General features: G+C 44.7%; 1 protein-coding gene across 4 annotated transcripts in view; it reads left to right on the top strand.

The window, feature by feature from the left end:
* Nucleotides 1-10,588: 10,588 nt before the first annotated feature.
* hdgfl3 (HDGF like 3) overlaps nt 10,589-12,626 on the top strand; it is a 43,921-nt gene continuing 41,883 nt past the window's right edge. The window contains exon 1 of one of the 4 annotated variants that reach the window (XM_086222096.1): nt 10,589-10,883. In XM_086222096.1, the coding sequence (XP_086078222.1) occupies nt 10,800-10,883 (84 nt within the window). In that variant the 5' untranslated portion in view covers nt 10,589-10,799. Of the gene's footprint in view, nt 10,884-10,903; nt 11,060-12,626 lie in introns of those variants that run through there. The other 3 variants (XM_086222106.1, XR_015118947.1, XM_086222116.1) reach the window with 3 other exon arrangements.

Genomic DNA, 12,626 nt, shown 5'->3' with positions numbered 1-12,626 from the left:
GGTGAGCTGCCACTAGGGGGTGTGCGAGATTTTTAAAAAAAATGAGATGGAGTTTGGAGTGTTTTTTAAGTGGGATTTTCCCACATAGTAAAGATGTGTAAATAACCATTTCTGTTGTAAGCTGACATATTAATTAATAAATAAATGCAGGCTTTTCAAAATGCACCTCATCTTTAGGTGAAGTGTAGAAGAAGTTATATTCTATACACTGCATGCGGCATTATTGTGTTTTTTTTCCCCGTGCGGGGAATTGGGGGTGCATGTAGTGGAAAAATTATTAAGATGGACACAATGTTTGTCCCAAGAGGCTCCAAGTTCTGGTGAGATGAGAAGCAACACTCAAAAAGACTGTTGTTGAGTCTGAGCAATTCTTTAATCTTGCAAGAAGGAAATGTGATATAAAAATTTTCCTTTGCAGCGCGTCAACTCAGTTAGGATATAGAAAGGTGTGCAATGCATGGCCAAAAAAGTTTGGGAACCCCTGGTCTAGAGGGTACAAGGAGGCCAAAAGGCTCTTAAATATTATGGTGATGACTACATGATTGCCACAGCTCACACTGATAAAGCCCTCAGCTGGCCATCAGTCAAATCCAGGATGCTGAAGCTCTGCAAGCTTTCTGTTTCTAACTGGCTGCTGTAAAACACTGGACAGCATTGAGAACATAGAGGACATTGAGAATCCAACTGCAATGAGGGCTATCCTCTCAAAGCTGCCATATAATTAAGGAGAAATAGAGAGGCTTAGCATATGATCTACAGGAGAAAAATGGACAGAGAGCTAGATTTACAGATATAGTTTATTTTATTGAACACCAAGCTAGGATTATTTCACACTCTTTGTTTGTGAATTAAAAGGAGACTTCCTCCACATCTTCAGGTAGGCAAACACCAGGAGCAAGACCAGTTCTCTGTCCTCCAAATATCCCGGAAAGGGAGCGGAAGAGTTACTTCACTACCAGTGTCTCACCTGTGCAGAACATGAACGGAAAACCCTCAGGTTCAGCCTGCAAGTGTCTGTTCTGTCGAGAGCACAAATTAGTCTCCTATAATGAACTGAACAAGAAACCACATTCCAAAAAGATGGATTTTTTTGAAGAGCAAAGGAGATTGCTTCGGATGTCTGTCATCTGGACACGCGTAAAGGATGCACACGGAAAAGTGCATGTCGAGTGCGTTCACTAAAACATCCCACCATTCTCCACATTCTTAAGAAAAAAAAAAGCTGTCACCTGTAAAGAAAAGGAAAGTAACAGACTGTCACCAGTGCCTTTGCTGAGACCCCTGCAGGGGCTAGGGAACCTAACTGCATTTTTTTCTATAGTGCTAGTCAGGGTGAAAATAAAGAAAAGCAATTGTATGATACAAGTATATGCCTTTCTGGCACATTCTGTACAGAAATATATATACACATGTATTTCTGTACAGAATGTACATATACTTGTATCATGCAATTGCTATATGTATATACAGTATATTACATACAGACTCCTGCCTAAAGCTGGTGATCCTCAAATTGTCCAATCCATGTTCAAGTCGGTTTATACTTAAAAGGTCGCAGGTGTCATGGGAGTGGTGAGACGAGGAGGGTGCACAAAAGAGGTTTATTAATGAACTAGAGGCTTGAGACGGGGAGGCTGGAGACGGGGAGGCTGGAGACGGGGAGGCTGGAGACGGGGAGACGGGGAGGCTGGAGACGGGGAGACAGGGAGGCTGGAGATGGGGAGGCTGGAGGCAAGACTAAACCGTTACGACATGTGACATCTGACGAATGACAGTGACCCAACCCGGACAGGGGAAACACAGAGGTTAAATACACAAGGGAAATGAGGCACAGGTGGTGCAATCACCCAGGTGAGACACATAAGGCAATCACAGGAGGGAGGTCAGGAAGACAGGACATAACTACAAGTAAAACAGGACACACACGACAGGGATCGTGACAACAGGACCAGATGGGATATCTGCTTTTCTGCTCTTCTTGTGCAGAAGAGCTTACAACAGCTTGGTATCCCGTCTTCCAGAGATCTGTGGACTCACACATCATCCCCATTCTCTTGGAAAAAAATCAATCATCCCTCTGGTTCCAAAAAAAACAATGTCCTGTGGTGATCAATGGCTTCAGGCCTGTGGCTCTAACTTCCATAGTCATGAAGTGTTTTGAGAGGATGATGGTGACTCTGCTCAGGAAGGAGGTAGATACACACTTAGACTCCTTTCAGTTTGCTGGTAAGCAGGGTCGAGGCACTGATGATGTTATTAACAGCATCACACATCTGGTCAGCAAAAACCTTGACGCAGAGCTTATGCACATATGTTGTTCATTGACTTAGCCCAGCTTTCAACACCATGGAGCTGCACCTGCTTATGGGAAAACTGAAGGAGATGAATGTGAATTCTTACATCCTGAAGTGATATCATCCCTTCCTGACAGCGCACACAGCAAGTCAGGGTCAACAGCATCCTCTCGGAACCCCGATTGATAATTACAGGCACCCCACAAGGCTATGTCATCTTGTCCTCTTCACATTGTAAACAAATGATTGTGTAAAAACACACGCAGGGAAATATATTGTAAAGTTCTCTGGTGACACTGCTACTGTCAGCTTGCTGCACGCTGACAGTAGCCCACTGGACTATTTCTCAGAAATAAAGGAATCGTCTAGTGGTGTGACCAAAATCATCTTGTGCTGAATTTGAGGAAGACAGGAGGTGATATTTGATCAAAAGACTGTAGGTGACCACGGGCCAGTCATTAAAAGCAAACAGATCAGTCAGGTGGGTTCATCTGGGGGTCTACACTGATAACACACTCAGCAATGAATGTACATGTTGGAAGTCTCTGCTCCAAACTCCAACAGCATCTCTACTTCCTAGAATGAGGGTCTAGGGAGTAGAGCTCTCAATGGGTCAGACTGGCCAAACAAACCTGACGGGACCCGTGGGTTCAGCCTGGGTTCAGGTAAAAATAAATATGCAAGTGGGTCAGGCTGCCTGTTTTTCAAAAAAGAAAAAAAATCACCAGGAAAGAAAGTCTCTGGCTAGCTGCTGCCTGCAACATGCATCATGTAGAGGGATGGGGGCAGACTGCTGCTGCATGCAATCGTTTGGTCTGGCCCTTGAGGAGAAGATGGAGTTGGGGAAAAGTAAACTTGCTGCAGGTGAATTCACTGTCGCTAGACTCGCGTCTAGAGAAGTGGGGAAATCAGAGGTGTGGAAAGTGTTTGCATTGGTTCTAGATTCTGATGGAATGGATGCTGTGTATGAGAAAAAAACATGCAAGCAGAGGGGCGGGGAGGTGGGGGTGGGCTGCAGGTCGAGTTGGAGCTGATAATTCATGTTGATGCGTCAAGCTAGGTAGGGTTTAGGTTTTAAAATCTGCAGGCCGGGTCAGGTTGGGTTGTTATTTTCAGGCCCGTTGAGAGCTCTACTATGGAGTGGAGCGGAGGATCATGTCGCTGCACTGGAGTGTATCATTACATATGGCATTGCAGCCTGGTACCGCAACCTGACTATGCAGTCAAGGTCACAGATTGACTGTCTGGTGTGGACTGCTATGAAGATTATGGGGATCAGGATCCATCCTTCCCTCCAGATGCTTTATGAGCAGTCTGTCACCAGACAGGGACAGAAAATTTTGTCTGACCCGACTCCCATTTTACACCATGAGTTCCAGCTCCTTCCTTCTGGCAGGACTAAACCCCTGCAAACACTCATTCCTGCCAACATACGTAAAACTGCTACACAATCAGTAATGATAGTCAGTGCAATAAGCTGCATGGTGCAATAATTTCATAGCCATGCAATATTCAAGTCAATTCAAGTCAAGTCAATTTTATTTCTATAGCGCCAAATCACAAAAAAAGTTATCTCATGACTCTTTACCAGTAGAGCAGGTCTAGTACCACACTCCTTCAATGAATTTACACCCAACAATTCTCCATGAGCAGCACATCCTGCAACAGTGGCGACAAAAACCTTCCTTTTAACAGGCAGGAACATCGAGCAGATCCAGACTCAATGGAGACGGCCTTCTGCTTTGACCGGTTGGGGGGAAAGAGAGCAGGAGAGCGGGGCAGAGACAAAGACAGATAATGGAGGACAACTGATATAGAGAAGGAAAGAGAGGGACAGAGATAAAGAGAGAGAGAAAGGGAAGAGACTGATGGACAGACAGGGATGTGAGCAGGTGGTGTTACGGGTGGCAGCTTGAGCCTCTTCAGGTCTGTAGCCTCCTCCAGCAGCACCCGGGATCTGGGATGCGGGGAGCCCCAGGGCTCCGGAGGAGAAGACAAGTTAGTAATACGTATGACTATGATTTATATATAACACATATAGACGGACAGAGAGGAAAGAGTGGAGGAGAGAGAAGCCCAGAGCACCATGGGAGATCCCCCGGCAGTCTAAGCCTATAGCAGCATATCTAAGGGCCAGCGTAAGTAGCCCTAACTATAAGCCTGAGCAAAAGGAAGGACTTAAGTCTGCTCTTAAAGGTAGAGAGGGTGTCTGCATAGCTGAAGGCTCTGACTCACATTCTACTTTTAGAAACTCTAGGAACCACAAGTAACCTTGTATCCTGGGAGCGAAGGGTTCTTAGCTTGGTAATAAGGGACTATCAGCTCTGTCAAATATGAAGGTGCCTGACAGTTGAGGACTTTGTATGTGTGCCATGAATGGAGTATACTATGTTTATACTATGTTCTAGAAGACAATGCCACCCTCAATTGAAAGGATGAAGGAATCCTATAGCAGATTACTGATATCTAGGCAAAGGCAATATCCCCAAGTAAGCTGTCCAGAATGACCAGGACGACAGAGGCTGTTGTACAACTCAAAGGAACAATTTTATCAATGCAGAACAGTAGTAAAAGCTACCACAGGAGGAGTCTGATGTAGAGGAGTTACCACATGAAGTTTGAGGAGTTGCAGTGTAATCAGCCAAGAATAACTTAGTAATAGACTAGTAATAAGTGATGAACAAAATAGCAAGGGGTGGGGGAACTCAGGATAACGGGCAATGGATTGTAAGGATAGGGTTACCCAAAGTGGGCAAGGCCGAAACGGGCTACTGATGGTAGGACCTAGTCAGAAGGCTTAAAGGCCTGTAGGGGGCATGCAATCCACAGCAAGTCCACTGCACACAAACTTAATAGTGGTAAAACCAAATAATCAAACGATAAGTTAAAGTATAGTGAAATCAAATAAAACAAACCATAAATCAAATATGCAGCAAATCTGACTCAGGCTAAAGCCTGTATGCCTATAACCCTCACACAATTGTACATGGCCTGAATAAATAGATAGAATTTCATATTAATTGGCACAAGTTTACGGTGGGAAAAACAGTGATAAACAGTGTGCTATATCTTGCACTCCTCCCTGTGGGCAGGTATCATGACATTAGTAAAACGTTATACAATTCAACAAATACATCAATCATGTATAATAAAGTATCATCTGAAAATACACATGATCAGAATAAAGTTCAATATCTTTTAAAACCAGGCTTGCCAGCTAGTACTGGAAACTGGAGAGACAGAACTGACAGGGCAACTGGAAGCTATAGGGGAAGTAAGTTTGAATGAGCCAGATGGAATAGAATGGAGTAACAATGTATAAAATTCAAATTACATATTCCCCATACCTGAAACTGCTCCTACTGGTAATAAATCACACAATGCACTTCAGGGGCCACATGTATCATCGAGGTTTACGCAAGAAAAACTTGCGTACGCAAGGATCAACGCTCACGTTCAGATGTATCGATGCGAAAAGTTAGTCAATTCTTGCGTTGTTTCACGCCAACTCTGGAGGTGCCGTAGAGGCTGGCGGAAAGCCGATTCTTGCGTTAACTGCACTTTGGTCGAAGTTTGGTAACTGACATTATTTGATAACTGCAATAACAGGTCCAACCACTTTTTTTGATCAACCATTCACACTCACATTCATACCTATGGTCAATTTAGAGAATCCAATTAGCCTAGTCCCCAAATTGATGTCTTTGGGACCTGACCCCCACCTGTCTGGCCGGCACTCCTCCGGAGGGCAGCTGTACGTCGCTTGACTTCCACTTTGAGGTCCTGTTAGTGCCATTTTCCATATTCCATCCATCCATCATCGTCTTCCGCTTATTCCTTCCTATTAAGGGTCGCGGGGGGTCTGGAGCCTATCCCAGCGTCTACGGGCGAGAGGCGGGGATAGGAAGGTGTTGGGTTGTTGGTAAACAGTTTTTCTCTAGTACTTTGCTTATGAAGGGGAGATTTGATATTGGTCTGTAATTGCTGATTATAGAGGGGTCCAGGCTGCGCTTCTTTAACAGGGGCTTAACAACTGCAGTTTTTAGAGAGTCTGGAAAAATGCCTGTTTGAAGAGATGTGTTAATTATCTGCAATAGGTCGGTCGCCAAGCAGCTATAAACATTTCTTAATAAGCTCGTTGGGAGGGTGTCAAGGCAGCACGATGAGGATTTAAGACACTGAACCGTTTCTTTTAGTTTTTTGTGGTCAATGACATTAATCGAGCGTTAGCGTTAGTTCTGTCAGGCCATGGTAGTCAAGCGCTATTGGCTTCCCGTCCATCAATCAAACTGATCAATCAGCTGATCACAGCTGCTCAGCATCAGCTGATCAAATCCCTTGCTTCTGATTGGCCCCTCTCAACTTAAATGTCACCCAGCCTCAACTCCCGCTCTGCTAGCTTCTGGCTGCTGCTCTGCCTGCTGTCATTGCTGCTATCTGTTGCTATCTGCTGCAGCCTGCTATCTGCTGCAGCCTGCTGCTGCTATCTGCTATCTGCTGCTGCTGTTATTTGCTGTACAGTTGCTCCTGCTCGCAACTTGCTACCCTCCACCTCCCCAGCTCCACCTTGTCGTGTATACATGGCATAGTTCGTTCTATGTCATGTTGCTGCTCTGTTCTCGGGGGTATGTTTGCTCTTCCAGTCTTAAACTGGGAGAACCTTCCCTCACGCTGCTGGTCCCCTGTTTCATGGTGCTCATGAAAAATTCTCAGGGGACTCCTCTGAACAGAGCCATACTGCCAATTTGTACTATAATAAACAAATCAAGCTCATTATCATCTCTGTGTTTCTTGACGTGAATGGACCTGACAGAAATAAATATGACTCAGTTTAATGTCATTGACCACAAAAAACTGAAAGAAACGGTGATGCCACTGTACCCACAGAAGAGGAGTTTAATAAATATGTCTCAGTTTAAACTCCTCTTCTGTGGGTACAGTGGCATCACAATATTGTTTGGTGGGGAGCCACTGATAGATAGTCTGATGTTTTTTCCCTGAAGAAGGTCCCAAACTCATTGCATTTGGCAGTGAGAAGATCGGGAGCAATTTGTGTGTGTGTGTGGGGGGGGGGGGGGGGGGGGGGGTTGTTAGCCTATCAACAGTGGCAAAAAGACTGCGTCGTTGTTGTTTTTACTGATAATGTCGGAGAAGAGGGATTGTCTGGAGTTTATTAGTTCCTGGTTGTAGGAGTAAAGACTATCTTTATAGATTTAATAATCGATGAGAAGTTTAGTTTGTGCTCAGCTTTCCTACAATCTTTTTTTCTGTTTTTTGCAGAGGGAGCATTTTGCCATGGTGCTTTTTTTTTGCCAGAGATTAATTTAGTCCTGGTAGGTGCTACAGCATTGATAGCTTTCAGGGTTCTACAGTTGAAATTATCTAGGAGATCATTGACAGAGGCTGAGGAGAGGGTAGGGGCCAGGGAGAAAGAATATATGAACAGTGTACCAGTACTCGCATTGATGTGTCGCTTTTTAACGGTTTGAGAACGAATAAGAGCTACAGGGGTGATCTTCTTATCAAGAAAAATGCAAAAATTGTCAGACAGAGCAACATCACTAGCTGAAAGAAATGAAGACTCAAAATCCTTGGTGATAAATAAATCCAGAAAATGGCCGCGTTTGTGTGTAGGCCCCGAGACATGTTGTGACAAATCAAAGGTATCAAGGAGGTTATTCAATTCTTTAGTATTATTATCATTAGGGTTGTCTATATGAATATTAAAATCTCCTGCAATAGATATACAGTCATGTTCAATGGAGACTATGGAAAGAAGTATTTTGGTGGTCTGTATATAATCAGGAGTAGGATGGGGGAGAGCACAGCGGCAAGATATTCAAATGATGAAAAGTCTCCAAACGATACCTGCTTGCATTCAAACACATCAGAAAAAATAATAGCTACCCCTCCCCCTTTCTTACAGTGTCTAGGGGCGTCAATGTAGCTACAATTAGGTGGGGCTGACTCATTAAGAACATACAGTTGTACCTTTTGGCTAAGCTCCCTCTTTACCACAATGGACTGGTTTAGCGCCCGCATCACTGCAGACACTGCCCCAATCCGCCTGTCAATCTCCTGCTCCATCCTACTCTCACTTGTCAACAAGATCCCAAGATACTTAAACTCCTCCACCTGATGCAGGACCTTCCCTCCAACCCAGAGTGGGCAGGCTACACTTTTTGGGCTGAGGACCATGGCCTCAGACTTGGAGGTGCTGATTCTCATCCCAGCCACTTCACATTTGGCTGAATCTGCCCCAGCAAGAGCTGGAGGTCATGGTTTGTTGTCATCCTGCACAGAACTCAAGAGGCAGGCCTCAAGAATAACTTACTACATGACTGAGGTAGGGGGCAGCATGACTTTGCGGTAGAGTGGCCATCTAGCGACCATAGGGTTGCTGGTTTGATCCTCACTTCCCCCAGTGACCATGTCAAAGTGTCCTTGAGGAAGATGCTGAGCCACTAATTGCTCCTGATGACCCTGCGACGGACTGGCAACCTGTCCAGGGTGAACCCCACCTCTCACCAAATGTCAACTCGGATAGGCTCCTGCCGCCCCGCGAGTGGTGATATAGACACCACCTGTGCAACACTGATAAACTGAAATGCTGGTTTATCACTCATGAGGTAGCACATGAACTAATGACTGAGCATGGGACATCCTTCACAGTGTGAGTGGGGCTTCTGCCATGTTCCCTGCACCTGGACTTGCCGAAGGCCATTTTCTCTTGCTGATGCAGCTCTCCTAAATCTCTGCAAGGGGGCAGGCTGCCATCACCACTCAGAATGATTCCTCGGAGCACACAGGCGCTCCCCAGGAGAAAAGTAAGTTTGAGATACGCATTCAGGCAGCCCTGACATAGACCACACAATGATCTGCCACACCACTGCATCCACAGAGTACAGAACCAACAGAGAGTGCAAACAAGAAGTCATGATAGGCTGGCAATGGTGTTGAGAGGAGCATTACAACCCAACAGCCCCCACGCAGACTGAGCAAGCCATGTAAGTAAGGAACAGGCACCACCTGCTCCATATCTACATCCCTGAATTCTTCCACAACAAGAGCCACAACTGCCGTCACTGACCCCCCCCCCCCCCCAACACACACTCAAACACACACATACACACAGCTCAGGCAAGAGAAGCTGGGATCATCATTTGCTCAGGGAGTGTCAAAACCTAACTTAATCAACAAAGACATACCCACTAAAAACAAACACACAAATACTATATGTACTCACACAAATGTTCCGTGTTCCAGTACCATACTGATGGCACCCTTAGTGCTGCATGCAATTTCTGTTGTCATCTGTTAATTTGTGCCATTAATGGATTCTATACTGTATTTCACATTAATTCTTTATAATCATGGCTGGTTAACAGATTACCTGTCACTGACATAAATATATAAATATGTTCAATATGTTCCATCTCTCTCCTCCTCCTCAATCTAGTTGCTGTCATGCAGCCCCCCCCATCTCACACCAACCCAAAATACACTCATCTGATCAAACACGGAACAGGAGAACACCAGGGCAGGGAAGCGCTGCCTGGGTGAGAGGCCATAGGAGCAGGCTGATGGTGCACAGGAGCAGGCTGATGGTGCACAGGAGCAGGCTGATGGCACTGTGCAGGTCTGCAGGAAGACAGAGACATATATACACAAAGAGCTAATCACACTGATGGAGGACAGGTGTGTGGGGCGTGATAGGGGAGAGTGGAATCAGCTGCATGAGACACAAGAGGGGGCGGGACAGACGCTGACTGACAGGACCGGGGAATGCAGGATGACAACAGGAGGAGAGGCTGGTGCACTGAAACGAGAGGGAAATTAATTCTTCAAAAATAACACAAAGAAAAATAAACACAAGACAATAAACCCAGACAAGACAACCTCACCGCTGTGACTGTGACAACTGACGATTTAAAACAATGATGACAACAAATGGTTTCAGAGAGAGGGTGAAAAATCTCTGCAACCTCATAAACAGACGAACAGGAATTTAGTCTTTTGTGCTGTGGCCCTGCACACACAATAGAGACATTTTTAACACTCAGAAATGCGATAAATACTAAATAGTTATCAGGATAAAGATGTCTTTGGATGAAGTAATGACTTACAATCAAACTAAGTTCTACTGAAAGAAGTACTAGAGTCTTGATTTTTACAGCCACATAAATCCTGGCAAACACATTAGTACAACACTGATAACGAATTTTAAACTGAAAAGGAAGTGCGATGGCAGTGCTTTTAATTTGAAGACCGGACGAAGTGGCGCTTTTTTACATTGCGTATCCCTACGCCAACTGACCCTATTCTCGATCGCGTTTACACCTGAATGCGTGCGTAAGAGGACTGGACTTGTTCCGGGTCCTATTTTTAATTAATTATTTCCGTGTAAACTGCAGTCTTGATATCAAAACACTGATGGTCGCTCACTCAACCAGCCTTTAAGCAATTCCAGCTGAGCCAAGCATCTGCGAGTACCCGCACGGAGAGATGGCTCGACCACGGCCGCGGGACTACAAGGCAGGGGACCTGGTTTTCGCCAAGATGAAGGGATACCCGCACTGGCCAGCGAGGGTGAGTGAGGGATAGGTAAAGAGCACAGGGAGGCGGGGCCCTTGGTCCATTACAGCCGCTGTTTGGCCGGAGAAGCTGGAAGGATACCGCTGCCGCCGCCACATCCACGACCGCCGTCACGTTGAGCTCTGGTGGAACGTCAGTCAGTGGCCATGGGAAGGCAACAAAACCGTTCAGTTAGTTCTTCATTTGCTCGTTAGATTGACTCAGCTCAGGCTTGAGCGCTTCTCCTGTTGATGTTTGCGAGTAATCACGTGTCTTTATTGAGTGACCGCATAAAGGTGAACCAATGAATGAGTGACTGGTGAATGAGTGAACGATTGAACGGGTCAATGAAAGAGTTTCCGTCCTACTATGAAATCTTGAACCCCTCATCTCCTTCTCCTCCATCAGTACTACTGTCACTACCGAGTATTACTACCTGTAACTACTACCTATTACGATAAAGTCATCTCCCTCTACTCCATCTTTACTGCTGTTACCTACTCACTAACTAGTATCACCACCTCTAACTGCTTCCTATTAGAAAAAAAGCCATCTCTCCTCCATCAGTACTACCCAGTAAAGTATTCCTACTTCTAACTACTACCTATTACGACAATCATCTCGCTGTCCTCTAGCAGTACTACCAAGTATCACTATGAAGTTATTACTCCCTCTAACTACTGTCTATTAGAACAAAGCAATCTCTCCTCCATCACTACCTACTTTCACTACCAAGTAATACTACCTCAAACGACTACGCAAGTCATCTCCCACTCCTCTATAAGTACTACCTAGTACCTTAGTATTACAATCTGTATATACTATCTATAAGAACAAAGTCAGTTCCCTCCCCTCCATTAGAATTACCCATCACTACCTAGTGTTACTACATCGAACTAAAACCAGTTACGACAAAGTCATCTCCCTTCCAAGTTTTACTACCGCTAACTAATACCTATTACAACACAGTCGTCTCCTTCTCATCAGTACCACCTAGTATCACTACCTAGTATCATTACACCTAACTAATATCGATTGAAAAACGCAATCTCTCCTCCATCAGTACTACGTAGTATCACTATCTAGTACTACTACTTCTAACTACTAAATATTACAACAGTCATCTCACTCTCCTTCATCAGTACTACCTAATATCACTACCTAGTATTACTACCTCTAACTACTACCTATTACAACAAAGTCATCTCCCTTACCTCCATCAGAACTACTGTCACTACCGAGAAAAACCACCTCCAACTACTACTGATTACAACAAAGTCATCTCCCTCTCCTCCATCATGCCTACCTACAATCACGACCTAGTATTACTACCTCTAACTACTACCTATTACAACAAAGTCATCTCCCTCATCTCCCTCTCCTCCATCAGTACTACCTACGATCACTACCTCTAACTTCTACCTATGACAACAAAGTCATCTCCATCTCCATCCATTCTACCTAGCATCACTACCTCTTACTACTCTCGATTAGAACAAAGCAAAATCTCCTTCATAAGTACTACTAAGTGTCACTTACTAGTACTACTACTTCTAACAACTACCTATAACAACACTCATCTCCCTCTCCTCGATCAGTACTTCCTAGTATCACTACCTATTGTTCCTACCTCTAATTACAACCTATTACAACAATGATCTCCCTTTCTTCCATTGGTACTACCTAGTATCTCTACCTGATAATACTACCTCTATCTACTACCAATTAAAACAAAGTAAATTCCCTCCCCTCCATCAG

Source organism: Aulostomus chinensis, chromosome 2 (assembly GCF_037954235.1).
Source record: "Aulostomus chinensis isolate RoL2024-O1b breed Wild chromosome 2, RoL_Achi_v1.0, whole genome shotgun sequence".
NCBI lineage: Eukaryota > Metazoa > Chordata > Actinopteri > Syngnathiformes > Aulostomidae > Aulostomus > Aulostomus chinensis.
This window is presented reverse-complemented; position numbering and strand designations above follow the sequence as displayed.